General features: G+C 42.0%; 1 protein-coding gene across 14 annotated transcripts in view; it reads right to left on the reverse strand.

The window, feature by feature from the left end:
- Positions 1-6,575: 6,575 nt before the first annotated feature.
- Positions 6,576-18,911, reverse strand: part of ZNF536 (zinc finger protein 536) — a 410,578-nt gene continuing 398,242 nt past the window's right edge. For 13 of the 14 annotated variants that reach the window (XM_077309497.1, XM_077309501.1, XM_077309489.1 and 10 more), the window contains one exon: positions 6,576-7,010. In XM_077309497.1, the coding sequence (XP_077165612.1) occupies positions 6,775-7,010 (236 nt within the window). In that variant the 3' untranslated portion in view covers positions 6,576-6,774. The remainder of the gene's footprint in view (positions 7,011-18,911) is intronic. The other variant, XM_077309502.1, reaches the window with a different exon arrangement.

Consider the following 18,911-nt stretch of genomic DNA (forward strand, 5'->3'; position numbering starts at 1 on the left):
ACTTCCAAGATGCGTTCCCTTGTTGGGCAATTGTCAGATGTTTGAAATAAGTAGCGTCCTGTGACAGGAATTTCTACATAGTCAGGTTACCAAGCTACCACATGAGTTTCCCAAACTGGTAATTAAGCAAGATGGCCTAGGAAACAACAAACTATAAATTATTGCTGGAATCTAGAGAGAGTCAGCTTGGTGTAGTGGTTAGAAGCGTGGACTTCTAATCTGGCGAGCTGGGTTTCATTCCGTGCTTCCCCACATGCAACCAGCTGGGTGACCTTGGGCTTGTCACAGCCCTGATTAAGTGTTCTGACTGAGCAGTAATATCAGGGCTCTCTCAGCCTCCCCTCCCTCACAGGGTGTCTGCTGTGGGGAGAGGAAAGGGAAGGTGACTGTAGGCCGCTTTGAGACTCCTTTGGGCAGAGAAAAGCGGCATATAAGAACCAACTCTTCTTTTTCTTCAGTAATATCAGGGCTCTCTTAGCCTCCCCTCCCTCACAGGGTGTCTGTTGTGGGGAGAGGAAAGGGAAGGCTCTTGTAAGCTGCTTTGAGACCCCTTCAGGTAGAGAGAAGCGGCATATAAGAACCAACTCTCTTCTTCTTCTTCTTCTTCTTCTTCTTCTTCTTCTTCTTCTTCTTCCAACAATTATCCACATCGAAATATTTAAGTGGGCACTCTAATTTTGTTGATATGAACATGGTGGCTTTGTGGTGTCTACCTTTGCGAGGCTACACCTAAAACAGCTCCTCTGATCCAATTGACCCAAAAGATTTCCTTCCCTAAAATGTGAAAAAGCAGATCTTGCTTCCTAAAATGTTTTGACAAAGATTCCTATCACAGAAATTAAACGCCTCTGACTCAAGTGCTAACAAAACCGCTTGCTACAAGGCAGCTTCCGTCCCCAATGTCACCTGTCAACATCTTGACTGAAAGGAAATACAACCAATTTGGTCAACCAGGGCTCACATGGAGAATTCTTTCAGCTTTCATCTTAAGAGGGAAGAACCTGGGGACAGCTGAGCCAGGTAGGAAGAACTGGAATGAGGACTTCTTTTTGCGGGTATGGCCTTTGGCATGAGTCGAAGGATTCTTGACTCTTGTGCTCAAGAGGTTTTTGTGATTTACCATCTGCTTTAAGACCGTAATGGGAACCTGTTAGTCATTAAACAAATTCCATCGGGTATTTCATTTGGTAAGAAAGTGACTTGCAAAACGAATAAACAAACAGCTGATTATGGTCATGGACTAGCATCATTACAAAATGAAACACCATTAGTCCTTAGCGTGGAAGCAAAGTGGGGTAAAAGAGATATTTTCTTTAAAAGAGCTGAGACTTTCTTAAGCAGTTCTCAGGGAGGGAAGCACATTTTTCTGTTTCAAATGGGCTTAAAATTCAGTACCACTGCCTAGGATAGCAAGTAGCCTTCCAAAGGAACTTGGGCTAAAGGGTGTGCGACCTTTAGGACAGAACATGATCTATGTCAGGGGTAGTCAAACTGCGGCCCTCCAGATGTCCATGGACTACAATTCCCATGATCCCCTTCCAGCGAACGCTGGCAGGGGCTCATGGGAATTGTAGTCCATGGACATCTGGAGGGCCGCAGTTTGACTACCCCTGATCTATGTATTAATTAACAATTGGTATCCAGCTCTGAACATTTTGGAGCCAAAAGGAAGACCAAAGGAAGGTGAGACAAACCTATTTAGGGGAAAAAAGAGATTATACTTTTTGACAAATGTAAGATCTCACTCTCTTTCTCTCTCTCTCTCTCTCCCCCCTCCTCTATTTTTCTTCATGGGACATGTGAAAAACAAATCCTTTCAGATCAATAGCATTTTCTGAAGCAGATTAAATCTGCACTGCAACCTGGGTTTTTAGATATGAGAAAATGTTAAAATATGTATATAATTTTTATATGCAATCTGAATACAGACTCGTGTACTCCAAACCAGGATGCAAAGCAATTCTAGACACATGAACCAGCTTTCCTCTGCAAAGTATTGTTTTGATTAAACCTTACTGAACTTTCTCTGAACAACCACAAGTCTCTCTTCTATACACACAGCGGTGTTTGCTGGAACAATACGTCCAGTAGCCTGAAGACTCAGTATCCAGGGCCAGTTTATTCATGTAGCACATGCTATGGGCCCCATGTTTCCAAGGGCCCCGCAAAATGCCTTCCCCCTCGGATCAGGGCTGAAACTTCTCTCCTCTCCCCTTTTCCCTTGTTAAGGACACTCAGAATGACACCCCTTTCCACTGCCCCCAGTCTGGCTGCTCCCACCAAAACTGTACTAAGGGCCCACGAATCCTTAATCTGGCTGTGGTGCTACGGGCCCCATAACATTCCGTTGTATTTCAGGGGCAGCAGACATAGCAAAACTCTTCAGAATCTTCTCCAGAACTCCGCTGTCTTATACTTACCTGACCTTCCCGGCATTATATGTGTACTCACCCACTGGTAATGAAATGTAACATCAGAAATGGCCCTTAGATGATACTTCCATTTTGCTGATCACCAAAGTGAAAACCAAGCCATCGATGTAACATTAGAACACTCATTAACTGAGAATTATTCCTTTTTCTGCTCTCCAGCTTTGAAACGTATTGTAATTTCATACCACTGTGAATCAGACCTTTAAATGCTGAAGAATCAGCTTAACTGGGCACTCTATCAGAGCATCAATATGGGGTGGCTTTTGCTGAGATCTACCACTTCAGAACGCGGCGGGAGGGGACTCACTTGTTAGAATTTTCCCCATTTTTTTAAAAACCTCCTCTGTAGTCTCAGCTTTGGAGAAAGTTAGACCTAGACTATAACCCTTTTCTGTTATTTTTAAAAATTCATATAGGATTATTTTTAATATCCAGGAGAAAGGACCTTTCCCAGGACGAAACTGTACAGCTTTGCAAAAGCGATTGCGATTATATCACTGTGTCTCTCTCTTTTGTTCAGTCTACTTTGCTCGAAATATCAACTCACTGAAGGGGACCCAGGAATGAGCAGAAATCAAGACGATCCCGATCCTTTACTTGCTTCTGAGTAGAAAAATCCTTAAGTAGAATGAACACTACACATCCAACTGAACACACATGAACGCATGGAGCTGCCTGATAGTGAATCAGACCCTTGGTCCATCAAGGTGTACTCTGAATGGCAGTAGCTCTCCAGGTGGCAGGCTGAGGTCTTTTCACTGTTCCTACTCCTTGTTCCTTTTAACGTGAGATGCCGGGGATTGAACCCGGGGCCTTCTGCGTTCCAAGCAGCTGTGCCACCACTGAGCTGCAATGATTCGTGTGACCCCAGATTCCTTTAAAAGGGCAGCAGCCTGCTTTCCATGCCAACTTACAGCAAGCCCCCCCCCTGCCCCCCAGTTTTCTACAAATACTCTGTACAAACAAATGCATCTTTTTTATGTGAAAACATGACTTTATACATCAGAATGTATGATACACACTTCGATAGAACCAATACTTTTTTTTCCTATAGTACATCAACATTATTATAGAAAACAATTATTACTACATGCTAAAACAGATTTCAAGTCTTTTAATTAAGCACAATATAATATATATATGTATATACCGTTTATAGATTTTGTTCAGAATAATAAGGGAACTGAGCAAATACCCAGTATATTACACTCCAGTAAATGCCTAGCAAGTGTGATATTAAGATTCTGCCCCTCCCAAATCTGACAAAACTGCAAGGGGGAAAAAAAGATATATTTGTAATTGTTCCTGATGAACATAAGCAAGTAGGGAAAACTTCTCTCTCTCTCTCTCTCTCTCTCTCTTTTTTCTCCAGAGGTAGAGGTTTTATTGCGTAAAACACTGGATAAAACTGTACCACTTCGAAGACATTTTTTATTCTAACAACAGAAAGAAAAAACAATCATTGCTTGAGGAGATGGGAGAAGGAACAACTTTCAATACTTGTATACCAGCATAAAGTTCTGTCAACTGATGCATTATAATAATAAATAATGACCAAGAATAAATTTTAAATACAAAGGTGGTTTTTTTCCCCTAATCGTTACAAGCATAGCAACAAAATCCTCTATTCTATTGATCTTAGATTTTCTCCAAGATAGATATTTTTTTTTACTCCTTTGCGTAGGAATGTAGACAGTATCTTGACCAATATCACAGACTACAGAAGTTACAGAGAAAAAACTTGACATGTTTAGATATGAGAAGCATGATGATATTCAGAAACGGACACCGTATCACTGATCCTGCTACTTGTTTGTATTCCAAGTTACAAATGTTGGGGGGGGGGGGGCGGGAGGTCGATGTCAGAGGTGAAGGATAAGGACAGTAGCACCAGACCAAATGGATTCAACGCACACACATCACGAAGAACGGGAAGAAAATGTTTCCAGTGTCACAAACGGAATTATTGCCTGTCGTATCTGAAAATGCTCAGAAGACACAAAAGAATACTGGGGAAAAAAAAGTTAAAAAGCTCCCCAAAAGTGCAAGAAACGGAATGTGGGATTACTTTTTTCCCCCCTCTCGTCTTTTTTTTTTTTTCTTTTCTCGCTAAGTTACTGAAGGCGTCGCAAACACACAAAAGCAAGCGACCGACACAGTCACCAAACACGGTAGTGCAGTTAAAATCCTAAAGCTTACTACAGTCAGAAAGTCTTCAATTACATTTCAATCCTTTACCAAGGATCGTAAGAAACAGTTGCATTAAGTTTATCAACTCGATTTCAGTAAGGCAGTGAGAACTATACTAGGAAAAAATCGAGGAAAAAAGGGGGGGAAAATAAAAAAAACAGCTTGCCTTCTGCCAGATGGGGTCTGAGATAGACAGTGACCTCAGTTTTTAACTGAAACTTCAATCGGATGTTACCTTTTAAATTCTTTTTCTGACAGCGATATGCAAACCATATTCCTTATTAGCCTGAGAATCATTTCCCCCCCTTCTTCCAGTCTCAGGGTAGCGCTACGAATTTTATTTACATTGATTGCAGTTTAGTGTTTTTTGTAAACTGCTGTAGGCAGAGCTGAAGTTTTTAAGGCCCTGGGGTTTAACTCTGTGCTCCCAGCCTGCAAGGATATATTGATTTCTTTTCTTTTCTTTTTTTTAAGTCTGAATGATTTTGTTTTTGCTTTTTTTTAGAAGTTAATACTTCTCTATCGTAAACAGCACCAATTTAGCTTCTCTCCAAGGAAGTATATGAAAAGGCTAAAATCTTTTTTTTTTTTTCCCTTGCAGTGTAAGAATAAACCGTCCGGTGGCATTCTTACGACTTTTTCCTTTTCTTTCTTTAACTCCAAGATGTATTTCATTATAATCTCTCCAAAAGGTTCCTCCGTGGGAAACAGCAGAATCAATTTGGAGCGGCCCAATCAGTAGAAAAGCTAAAATCTGCAAAAATATAGAACACACTTTTCTTTTCTTACAAAACCAAAGAAATATTAGCTAATGCTCTTTATTGTTTTTCCCCTTCATCTCCCCCCCCTCCCGCCCACTAGAGACAAAAAGCAGGATGCCTGTATCCATATTTTAGGACAAATTGTTTTCAAAGCGATTGAGCCCATTAAAAAAAAAAAAACTCTTCTGCACAATCTCTAGAACACTTTAAAAAATAAACGCTAATAAAAGAAACTAATCTTGACTGGGGAATCCTTCATTCAAGTTTTTTTTTTCCCTCCAAAAAAAAATTGTCTTTAAAAACTAAAAAGGAAACGACTCTCTAGTTAATACAAATTCTGTTTTGCACCCTCATCTCCTCTAGATAAGGCTAACTACTTTCCCTACCTAGTACTTTATTAACTTCCAAGCCTCTCTTTAGCAACATACGCCATTAAAAAAAGAACAAAGGAAGAGAAAGCACTTCCCTCAATACTGCAATTTTTTCTTTTAAAGCAACCCCCCCCCCCCCTAAACAAACAATTATACAATAAGTCCACAGCCTTTTCTTGGTCTGCAAATGTTTTGTTTCTTCTAACCCTTGTTCCACTTGGCTGCGTCTCTATAGTTCTCTCTCGTTTTATATATAATATATGCATGTCTATATATACTTTTTAAAAATTACAATGTAATAACACAATCTTCTCCAATATAGGTCAGCACAGAGTATAGCTTAGGGGGGCATCTAAAGTGTCTCCTCTCGTGTCACTGGAGCACCACTCGGATTGATTTTCTTCACGACAGTTCCAGTCAGTCTGGCTCCACCTCCATCTCCTAACGCATCTCACTGCTACAGTGAGGCATAAGACAGCGGTCGGTGTCATATTATAAAGGTGTTCTCAACGATCAAAATACAGATTCCCACACCATCACAGCTCCCTCTTACCGTCTTCAAGGCCATGTTTAAATCATTAAGATGATACTTGTTTATCCTGGTAAGAACATGATTGCTAGACCATTTTAAACTTGGAAATGCCCCCCCCCAACAAAAAAAAAGGAAAAAGAAAACTGTCTTAAACTCTCCTGACGTACGGGAAGAAAAAATAAATAAAAGCCCCACTTGATTTATCCACACCTACATTGTTTGGAAGTACTTGTTGCCAGGTAACAGTTTAACAGCCATTTTTTAAGGGCTGGGATTCCCCCCCCTCATCTTTTTCAAATATATATCTATTTATCTTTAATGTCTTAAACATCCTGTACACATCTGGGAATTTGCAAGACAATTATTTTTTTTCTTCCCTCTCTCTCTCTCTCAGAAGGCAGTTAAGCAAGCTCTCTGTTACCAAAATGCATATCTTAAAAATGGTGTAAAATAATATTGCAATATACAGATTGATCTGTTGGGCTGCATTACTCTTGGGCCTTGCTGCCCTCTTCCGTTAACTCTGTTGAACTCCCAGGTTTGACAGCTGCAGGTTCCTCAGAATTCCCAGAAGCCTCGGAGTCAACTCTGGAGCGCTTGAACCTCCGATCTGGATACTGGCTGTTGTCAAAAGGCATGCGATGGACGCAGAGGACGTGGGTCTTCAAATTTCCCTTCTGAGAGGCACTATAAGGGCAGTATCTGCACTGGAAAGGCCGGTGACCTGCACAAAAGACAAATATTGAGTTAGTTTTTCTTCACATTTTCTACACTTTTCCCCTCCTACTTCACAGAGGATAATAATGTCAAACAAATTCTCTCCACCCTCTGTATGTGGAGGTATTCGTACATTTTTTTCTGAGGTAATACAATCTTCACACCAGCACCAAACTCCTCAGTTTCACATGGAATTGGCCTGATTCAGCAAGGCTCTTCTTATGATCTTATAGACAGATTCATGGTGGATGGATGGCTACTAGCTGTGGTGACTTCACTAAACCTCTCAATACTGGTGCCAGGAGGTGAAAATCACAGGAAGGCATTGCCCTGTGGTTGGGCCTCTAGAGCAGGGGTAGTCAACCTGTGGTCCTCCAGATGTTCGTGGACTACAATTCCCATGAGCCCCTGCCAGCCTTTGCTGGCAGGGGCTCATTGGAATTGTAGTCCATGAACATCTGGAGGACCACAGGTTGACTACTCCTGATTTACATGGCCAATGGCCTAACAGCACAATGCATCTTTTAATGGAAATGTCTATGGCTTGGATCAAGAGTCATGGTCTGGGGATTGTATGATTCCCAGATACATGTAGGCCTGATCTGAATCAGAATCCTAGCATATTCGTCAAGGAGGCTGACCATTTCTGGCACTAAACTGGAAATGACATCACTGTATTGGAACAACACTCTAGAAATCATGGGGTGAATCCTAAAGCATTGGGCCAACGCAGTGACATCACTTCCATGACTGGAACTGACCACAGCTTTGACACCATGATGTCCCATGCATTTGGTTCCCACTGATCCACCACGGAGCTTCAGGAGCAATGAAGCCTTGGCCAAGAGGTCTCCTGCCGAACCAAGAACCCTCATTAAGCCTTGTGACAAGTTAAGGCTCCCCAGAGTGGCAACCCACAGCTGTCTGGAGCCTTTTCAGGTCAGGGATGGATTTTGTGACCAAAACATTATAGCCCTAATCTCTAAAGGGTAATTAAAGGAAGCAAATGGTGCTCATGCTGATGATTCCCTTTGGAAGCGTGCAGACTTTTTGTGCTGACTCCATTTCTTCCTTCCAAATTATTCTGAGCCAGCCTTAAACTTCATGCGCTATCTGGTTTGAGAGGTTATATTTCAGCAATCACATTTCAACCTATGCTGGGAAGTTGTTGATGTGTTTTACTGGAACCTTATGAGGTTTGTCTCTCAAATTAACTTAAACCCGGGCCATCTGAGGTCAAATGCACTTAGCTTGCTTTAATTTGCTGAAATAAACGAATAAATAAATGTGCTTGACAATCTACGCGAAAAGTCAAAGCAACAGGAAGACATGGTCAAAGAACCACAGATTTCTGCCCATCCTGTTTTAGTTTGGTGAGTTTTCGTTCGTTGTATATGCTTAGACTTCACACAGATCATTAGAGCAACGGAGATGATTAGAGGATCGAGACACTTGAGTTTTGAGGAAGGGACGAAGCGTCTGGGACTTTTCAGTTTAGAAAAGAGATGACTAAAGGAAGACATGATAGATATTTATAAAGTTATGCACAGGGTGGAGACAGTTGACAAAGAGAAGTTGTTTTCCCTCTTCCAAAATACTAGAACTCAAATTCCAGACAGACCAAAGGAAATACTGTTTTACAAAGACAGTGATTAAAATGTGGAATTTGCTGCCAGAGAGTGCAGTGATGGGCACAGTAATTAGCATTTTTAAAGGGAATTAGATAAGATTCATGAATTCAGCTAAATCCAAGCAAAATTTTCTTTTGAAAAATGCTTTATCGTTATTTTCGGCTATTCTTACACCTAGATATCAATTGGGGCTGAATTTTGGCTATCCAAAATGGCCATTCCCCAAAAGCCCAGATAGCCGAACTTAAAGGATGTTTACAGTTCATTTAAATGTCTTCTGGGTGAACTTGGCTCTTAGAGAATGTGGTTAAAAGATCTGTGAGCCCTTTAAATGCCTTTAGAGTTTACTTGTGGCATGGAGAAAGAGGAACTGGTTGGCCACCGTGTGAGACAAGATGCTCGACTAGATGGACCATTAGTCTGATCCAGCAGGGCTCTTCTGATGTTCTGATGTTTAACCTGCTATTTGCGTCTGACTGTGACATAGGACAGAAGGTATGGACTGCAGACTTAATTTGTCCCCTCTGTACCATGTCAATATTTCAAAGCACTGCAGGCACAAGAGGAACGTAGCCCTGTCCCCTTTTTATAGCGGCATTCTGTTGATGGAAAAAGTCAGTCTGGCTGAAAGAAAAATGCTGAAAGAAATGGAGCACAGAAAAGTACAGGAGGGAAATGGTTGAGCTCCCCTCACTCACACACTTCCATTTTTCTTTGCTTAAAAAAAGAATCTTTCTTGCCCACCCACTATTTGAGGGCCGCTGAAAAGCACTGCAAAGCTCACTCATTTGCCAGTTCATGTCTCCCCACCCTGGCAATGCAAGAGAGAATTGCTGGCATGGGAGATGTGCATCAGGAAAGGACCTAGGATAGGGTACCTGGGATGTTAATGGACTACAATTCATAGAATCATAGAATCATAGAATCATAGAGTTGGAAGGGGCCATACAGGCCATCTAGTCCAACCCCCTGCTCAACGCAGGATTAGCCCTAAGCATCCTAAAGCATCCAAGAAAAGTGTGTATCCAACCTTTGCTTGAAGACTGTCAGTAAGGGGGAGCTCACCACCTCCTTAGGCAGCCTATTCCACTGCTGAACTACTCTGACTGTGAAAAACTTTTTCCTGATATCTAGCCTATATCGTTGTACTTGAAGTTTAAACCCATTACTGCGTGTCCTCTCCTCTGCAGCCAGCAAATGTTGGCAGGGGCTCTGGGAATTGTAGTCCATGAACATCTGGAGGACCACAGGTTGACTACCCCTGCTCTAGGGTCAGCGTCAGGCAGGAGAGTATCCATGTGTGATGGGGGTGGGAGATGATCAGTTGTGCTTTCCCCCTCCTGGCTTGCCCAACGAGGCATCCCACCATCCCTCCCTCCCTTGTTTTAGGCTTGGGTTTTGTTTGCGGAAATGGTTACATATTATGTAACCATAATGGTTACATAATTGTTCCACCAGTAGCCACCTCCTGTGGGACAGCAGGTCTTTGAGGGGCCCTGGAATCCCGGCAGGCTCATGGGTGGAACCAGGGCAGTGGCTGCTGCCGGAAGGCTGCCTTGCAGTCGGCTGGCCGCGAGAAGGCAGATCCTCTCCCGTGCTGTGCCATGCTCAGTTATAAAAAAAAACCTGGGGCCATGTTTTTGCCAAAACAGAAGTTGTCAGAGTCCTTATTAAGGTGCAAACAATACCCCCCTGCAAAAGCAAATGTTTGTTTTTTTTAATGTAATCATGGTTGTTTTTATTGCCTTGTTGTACACTGCCCCGAGCAGGCTACGCCAGGAGGGGCAATGAATAAATGTCACCTCATAAATAAATAAAATAAATAAATCTCTCCCACATTCTGACTGGGATAAAAAGTCTCAGATCTCCATTTCTACTCCTGTCTGACAAAGGGAGCTTTGATTCCCGACAGCTTATATCAGGGGTAGTCAAACTGCGGCCCTCCAGATGTCCATGGACTACAATTCTCATGTGTCCCTGCCAGCGTTCGCTATCCTAAGCACCTTATCAGTATCTCAAGACTCCGCTGCAGCCCGAAACAGCGACCCTCTGAAATGAACCCTATTTGTTCAGTAAACCCAATGCTGTCTAACATGCCTTCTGAGGCTTACCCTTCTGCCTAGCCAACGTCCCTGACAGTTCCCAAGTACATTAGCGTAATCAAGCAGTAATCATTAAAGCATTAACGCTAATTTATTAATCAATTTACTAAAATAATTTTTAAGAAGGATCCATCCCCCCTCTTTTATCCAATGAAAGCTGTATGATACATAGATGGATTGTTGTTGTTAATCACTTACACCCCCAAATGCTTTCTTCTTTTTAGTATCACTCTAAGTTCTCCAACGGAGGGGGGGGGGAGAGTTTGAATATTAATATCCCTGAGAACCCGTTAAAGATTTTGCTTGCGTTCATCCGCAGCCAGCCGAAAGCCGAAACGCATTAATGGCAGCCAAGAGAGGTTCAGCTCAGCGGTGCGTCCCTTTTTGATCGCTAACTTTTGGGGGCCATCAAAATTCCCCATCACTGTCGCGTGGAAAAGTTAAGTACACAATAAGTTAATTTGTATTGTCACTGTGCAGTACAATGGCAGTAAAGAGCGCATCAATTTTTAATCCGGTATGAATAATATATAAATATGTATACACGGTGAGGGTCAAAAAGTGTAAGAGCAAAATAAAAAATAAAAAATAAAGCAGTGGTACGTTGTTTACAGCCACAGTCTTGCCAGAAAAAGAAAAGAAAAATCCCAGAGATCGGTCTTACAAAAGATAACAACGTCTGCAATTTGTTCGTAACTGGGGGGCAAAGCGGAATGCCCATTTCTCTTGGGTAAGACCGTCCATTAATTACTGCTCAAAACTGGTTGTGGGCAGTAAGATCTTAAAATAACCGGGCCTAGATAAGCAGGCAAGTAATTTATACCATCTTTATCAGATGGTAGTTGGGGAGGATTTGGGGGCTGCAGGCTCCTTCTTTTCAAGTCATAGATCACATATATACTAGCTGGGATGTATCTTCCAATGTATAATCAGTTGAAAGTCATTTTCAAAGAACACTCTCTCATAGTTCTGAAGACAAATATTCTTCGGCAATACCAGAAAGCTAAGTTATCAGCGGACTGTATGAATCCACACAGTGGGGATTATTTCCTAAGAGCCAGGCATCACTATGAGATGGAGGCTTTAGGGTGGAGATCCAGTGGCTTGGGTCAGCTCGTATTTCCACTTAATTTTCACCTTCAACTACTCTGCAGGACTGCCTCTCCCAGTATGCTCCTCTCTGACAGCTTTACTCATCGGGCAAATCTTCTTGAAAGTGTCATTGGTCTCAGTGGTAAGACTGAAAGCTGTCTGTAGGATTTCTTTCTTATGACCCCCTGGCTGGTGGAATGACCTGCCTGAGGAGGCCAGGAATGTTCCCACATGGCTCCCACCTCACAGAATGGAAGGGATTGGCCAAGAGGGCAGAGGGTGGGGTTGTAAGTTGAAGCCTGGCAACCATCAGGAAGGTGAAAGCAAAAAAATAGAGTGGGGGTGTTGCCCAGTGGTATCACTTCCAGGTACATTCCAAAAATTATAATAGGGAGTGTGATGGACTGCCTTTTAAAAGCTTAGAAGTGCTGTAGAAACAGGTAAAGGACTGTGAAGGGTTAATTCGTCATGGAAACAGAGAGCTTTGAGTGACAGGCTGTTCCAAGATCTTACTGAGTAGCATCAGTTGAGCAGAGAGAGACTTCAGATCTGAAGGCTGAGGAGAATTCCTTTGGAATTCAGCCTTAACTGAGAGCAGTTTAAGACAGACAGAAGAACTGGGGAAAGTTGGCAAAGACAAGTGGGTAGTTAGACAAACATTGCTAGCTCTGTCATGTGAACGTAGTTATACTCCTTCCCAATACATCTACCCTCCAATGTAAAATGGTTTAATAGTCATATCTTCTTGCCCATAATTCCTAGAACCTGAGAGAGGCACTAGAGATTTCTAATAGGGACTTCTAAGCACCTTCTCCATTATAAGTTCCTTGGATTCTTTGGTGGAATCCATGATTGTTAAAGATATGTGAAGTCAATATTATGTAGCTTTGTTGGTATGCTGTAGAAGAGTTAGATTCAAGTCCAGTAGCTTAAAGACCAACAGGATTTGGGACGTATGAGCTTTCAAGACTCCCTTTGTCATATTTTTCTCCTGGACTGTGTCGATATGTGGCATTAAAGTCATAAGAGCACTTGATGATTTACTATTCCTCTATCATTTTTTGCTGCCTTTGGATTAGTACGGACTCCAAATTGTTGTCCTCTGGCTTAACAGGAAAGGGAAACTTCCAAATCCCGAACTGGGTTAACCAAATTCCTCCTGTTTCCCTTGCCAGAGTGGTAAGATCAAGTTGTCAACAAGTGTCGGGAGTGCCATTGGTCAGAAGGGGGGGGGGAAAGAAGCTGTCCATTCAAGAAGGTTCCATTTTGTGTTTTAGCGTTACCCCATTAATTTAGCCTTTGAAAGGAAAGTGCTTTGTTTTCTTTTCTTTCAAATTCAGGAGCTGACATGTTGCTTTGTGACACGGGATGTCATCCTGCATCAGTCACATCACGTCACGTTAAGTTTCAGGAAGTGGTGTGCCTGAATGCTGAGCCCAATGAAGAACATCAAAGAGAATAGGTTCTGAAATCCAGCTGCATTAAAAAAAAAAAAGAAGAACAGATCTCAAAGGCTATTTTAATGACCATTATCAGGTTGACAAAGCGAAGTCCTAGTTTCTTAAAAAAGAAATACAGTTCATTAGTAGGTGTTCTTTTTTTTTTTTAAGGGACGGACGATTTTGCCAACCAGTTTTTATAGTTTCTTTTAAAAGCACGGCACCTCACAAAAGAGAGTGGGAATGATCCTGAAACTGAAGATGTGGAACGGGCCTCTTCAGAATACCAAATAATGATGCATGTTGGAGCGTATTTCTCTAGCTCCTGCATAGACAGAGTTCTGCATCATGATCAATTCCCATACAAGGACCAAAGGGCTCCTGCCCATAATCCAGACCCCTCTAATTGTAACTAATTTATTGACATCAGCAGGTAGCCATTGTTTGAAAAAAGCTAAAGTGGATGGCACAAAGAAGAGAAGGCAGGGGCAATCAATGTTAAAGATGTTTATTTTTATGGTCAAGCTAAATTAATCCTGCCCTTTTATGAATATTTGACCGTTGTCCAAATTCCATGTATGGTTCCACCAAGACATTGCAGATTTTTATGATCTAAAAGGCACATATGTAGGAGGCTTGTACAGAAGTGTAAAAAGAGCCATTAGAATCGGCATGTGGATGAGACACGGAATTAATTCCAGATTGTTACGGGTGTACTAATAGCAAGAAAAAAAAAAGCATGGCTCTCTCCCAAAGCAGCAAGAAAGGGTAATTTCAAAGAAAAATGCCAATTGTATATTACTCAAAAGCCTTCTGCTCTTCCCACTATGCTGAGTTTTAGTGGGTCGAATATTTATATGGATATGGCTTATATGCAGATGGAGCTTGGAAACATATCAAAAACGCACATATATTCACAATTCAAGGATAGGATTTTAGGGACAGCTCAGAAAGAACATGACAGCAATGGCAATAGAAAGCCTTGCACAACGCTGTACGTTAAAACCAGCGGTGGTGGGATAACGCCCTGGATTTGTGATTGAATGCAGTAGTTTCACATTGCACCAAATTAATGGCCCATCTAAGTTGTCACTGTCATCCCTGACTGGGAACAACTCTCCAAGATCTCAGACAGGGAAACATTCTTTCTCTACAGCTTTGCCCTGGTTTGGATGGCCCAGGCTTGCCTGATCTTGTTAGGCTAAACTAAGGCTGGCCTTGCCTATCATTTGGATGGGAGACTACCAAGGCAGTCCAGGGTTGCTAAGCAGAGGCAGGCCAAGGCAAACCACCTCCCTTCGGGTCTTGCCTTGAAAACCCTATGGCAGCTTTTCTCAAGGTTTGGACCATCGGGAACCCCCTGAAACATTCTTCAAGCTTTGAGAAACCCCACAAGTGGTGCAATGGTGCAGAACAATTTATATACAATCATGAACAATGGAGCCATTGGTTAGTTTGGGTTTAATTTCTGTGAAAGAACACTGGCATAATTGTCTGTCTGCGGGTCACCCCAACACGAGGAACTGTATTAAAGGGTTGCGGCATTGGGAAGGTTGAGAGCCACTGCCCTTTGGGATCACAGTAAGCTGCCGTTCTTCTACCGAATGGCAACCATTTTCTGAGAAAATGGCACCATGGCATAAATATATGTCATTTGGAGAGGTGTAAAATTAAGTGCTTAAAACTTTGTGGCCACTGCTGTGTTTGTACCTTTCAATTCCCCACACCCACCCCTCTTTTCAAAGAACTCACAACTGATTTCTTTTTCTTCCTATCCATGGCTAACATTCTAAAATACAGTATGCATTACCCAATAGACCAGAATGGCCCTAAAGCAGCCATTCTGACCTAGAACATAATAATATGGATGGGGAAAAATGCTGAATAAATGCTTTGTCCAATAGACAATAATGGCTCTGATGGAACCATTCTGCTTTATGAGTCTCACAATATACATTTTGAAAAACTCCCTGATTGCTGGGCTGGTTGAGATGGCTCCAGTCAGCTACATACCTTTAATGAAAATACGCAGGGACTTTTGAGATGAGCGTGCATCCAAACATAAGCAGAGGAGCAAATAAAAAGATCCTCTGAGTAAATAACAGAAATCCACACACGGCTCTTGTCCCAGTTACAGAGAGTGTACTAATCCTTCAAACCAGGATTTCGTTGGTGTACCTGCCTGGGAAGTTGGCTAGTCCTAGAATTGCCAAGCCTCCTGGTGGATTCCCTGCCACCAGGCCTTGCCCTCCACCATTGCCTTACCAGGAAAGGGAGGGAAGCCCAGGCTATGTCGCAGGATATGTCGCCTGAAACAGATGTTTCTGCAGCTTTCACAAGGGAAAAGAAAGCAGGGTTTTAAAGGGACTTTAAGTCTCTTTAACACCTGCTTTCTGCTCTATTTACCAACTGCCATGATTTTGCAAAAACTATTTAAAAATTTTGGAGATGCTCGTGATAGTACATCATGAACTCTGGTTCGTGAACCATGAACAGGGCAAAATTTGTGATTTTGTTTCATAGTTTAGTTCATGGCCATCCCAACCTATGATGGAGGGAGTCCAAGGCATGCAAAACCTGGGACTAGCCATAATGCGAACCAAGTAGATTTCATGACTAAGTGGGGATCAGCAACAGATCAGTGGATTTCCTGTATCTCATCGGAAGAGACTCATTCTATCACAGTATTTCTATGCTTGTTTTCACACTTGCATCCCAATGCCACTCCTAACTTCAAAACCACCCCTGACTGGTGACAACCAATTAAGGAGATCTGGAAACCAACAAAAAATGCCATGTTCCATTTGGTTTGTTTTTGAGCCACCCTGCAGGAGAACATGATGTGCCACCAGCTTACATCGTCATCATATGCTCAAGTGTGAAGACAAACACAAACTTCCTCCTTTGAATGATACAGCTAATATAAGCCAGTATGGGGTGGAAACTACCACACACATAAAGAACATGACTCTCAATGTACATAAAATGTCACAATCCTTGCATATAACACATACTTCTGAGTTATTAATCAAATGACTCACCAAGGCTTGGAGGAAATATCACTAATTTTAAAGTATTTTTAAAGCACAGCCAGTGAAATAGATCTATTGATGAGTCATAGGTATATATACATGAATTATTGCTGTGTGAGGCGATGGTAGAAGAGATTTCAAGTTGAGTAATCAAAGGTTCCAGAAATATGTAGATGTAATTGTTCCTGTGTCAAATACAGATTTCATAATACCTGGAAAATTAAATATTTTATACTGTTTGGAACGTTACCCAGTCATTGATGAGCCATTCAGACATCCCACTAGCAGGGCTAGTACAGAGGAAGCTATATTATTGTGGCAAAGACCACCTGTTTAAGTGGAAAAAATGGATCCACCCATTCTTCTTTTATTTCATAGAATCATAGAATCATAGAGTTGGAAGGGGCCAGACAGGCCATCTAGTCCAACCTCCTGCTCAACGCAGGATCAGCCCAAAGCATCCTAAAGCATCCAAGAAAAGTGTGTATCTAACCTTTGCTTGAAGACTGCCAGTGAGTCTTTCACACTAACCCTGTACAAAGAAAGTTCCCAACACTGTCTTGTCATATCTTGGAAGCTACTTTTGTAGATAATAGCTAAAATAAGTTATTTCCCATGGTCAACGATGACCATATCAGGTGATATGTGGTGGGTCTGTGACTACCATAATGCCATGGGGGAAAGCCCCCTCAATGATAACACAAATTGAACTACCAAACATAAAGACATTTAAATATCAGATCTTATGACATCCCTGTAAAGTCTCTACCATTACCCCCAATCCCAAGCCTTCCGGGAATTATAATGTAGAAGGCCATTCCAAAAGACGGCTCTAACTCTGGCTAAGCAAAAGCCAGGTTACATGAAATTTCTGACAATAATTAGACTTCAGTCTTTGACAAGGTATGATGGAGAAATCACTAGTTAATCATAAACAAACCAGTTTATTGCTTGACAGATGAAAGGAAATGCTTGACATGGGGGAAAAACACACACGGTGCTATTGTTCATTTCCTTACCATTTCCAGTTCTCATTTCAACTTTGACACCCTGATCGCCCTTAGAGGTGAAAATCATAGTGGCAGTGGATTACTAGAACTAGAGATATGAGACAACGTTATGGGTTCAGGCTCTTTAATGTTGCCATGGTCAAACCCGACGCTCTGAACTGGTCTGGAAGAAAACTAATATAAGCAGAGCTCTTGTGCAATGGGTAGAATATTCCCCATGGGCCCAGATAGCTAATGAGAAACTGGACCAGCCAGGTGAACCTTTTCTCTTCAAGGGCAGTCCCATGCAGTACAGTAGACAGTCACATCAAGATTGCTTTTTTGCATTGTGTCACTACAACACATCAATGTAGCCGCAATGCAGATCTGAGGGGGGGGGAAGATGGAGACAGTGTACGGTTTACAAAGAACGGGTTGAAAACATTGCATGCTCCTAATCCGAAATTAATTTTAGGAATTCTTCTGATTAAAACCAGAATGAAGGAAGAGTGGACTGGCATTCTGGGATATTTAAGAAACAAAACGCAAAGGATTCGGCGTACCTGAAAACCCCCCATTCTTTGGCACATGTAAAGGCCTTGTGCTTAGATGAGGGGGAGTAAATATCTTTCCATTAAATCAGAACAGATATCCTTTCCCTTCCTCTTTTCTGTGAAAGCTTCCCCTCCCCCCACATATAAATGAAAGGTGTCAGTCTTTGTGTTTCCTTCTTGACATGATCCAGACTGTACGGCCAAGGAATGACAGATGCCTGCAACCAGCTGCACTGAAGCATGCTAAAGTTTCAGGCTAATCCACTTATTTCACTGCTGTCGCATAAACCCAAACAAATGTGAGCTGCATTACGCTCATTCAAGGGTGGAGGGGAGCTTTGTTACATAATACAGCTGAGACACCATCTTTCTGAAAACATTCTCAGATGGTTTTTCCATTTAACTGACTCCTTTAAAAAAAATTGCGGTGACCCGTTTATACCTTAGCATCATTAAATTCCCCGGCGTTAATTCATATTAAATGTGGCATAGGCAAGTTTTAAGAATTCCGTGGACCACGAAAAAGCCAAGCCCAACATGCCAAAACAATGGAGGTCATTGTTTTTTGGTTCACATGATGAGGTGACAAGAATCACTGGAAAAGGCAATAGTGCTAGGAAAAATTGAATTTGGCAGGAAAATGGGAAGGCCCAACATAAGATGGGTCAACCAAATCACAGAAGCCCACCATCCTCAGTTTGCAAGACGTGAGCAAGGCTGTTAATTATTTGATGTTTGGGAGATTATTCATTCATAGGGTCTCCATCAATGGGAATAAACTTGACAACACTATACCCACAGATTATACTTGGAATTCCAGCAGAGACTATAGCATGGTTCCTTCCTTCCTTGCTTGCAGGAAGGACCAATGGACCAATGCCAGAGCTTGTATCGTATGAAGTGTAACCTGGACCAGTTGATGCTGCAGTCAGAATGGGCCCCTCCAGGTTAGATCATCATCTGGTAGTGGATTGCTACCACCATAGATTATTCCCATGATGCACTGAGAGGGTGCTAGTCAAACTGGTTGGGGGGGAGGAGGATAAGTTTTTGCCACTGGGATAGATTT

This window comes from Paroedura picta, chromosome 14 (assembly GCF_049243985.1).
Source record: "Paroedura picta isolate Pp20150507F chromosome 14, Ppicta_v3.0, whole genome shotgun sequence".
NCBI lineage: Eukaryota > Metazoa > Chordata > Lepidosauria > Squamata > Gekkonidae > Paroedura > Paroedura picta.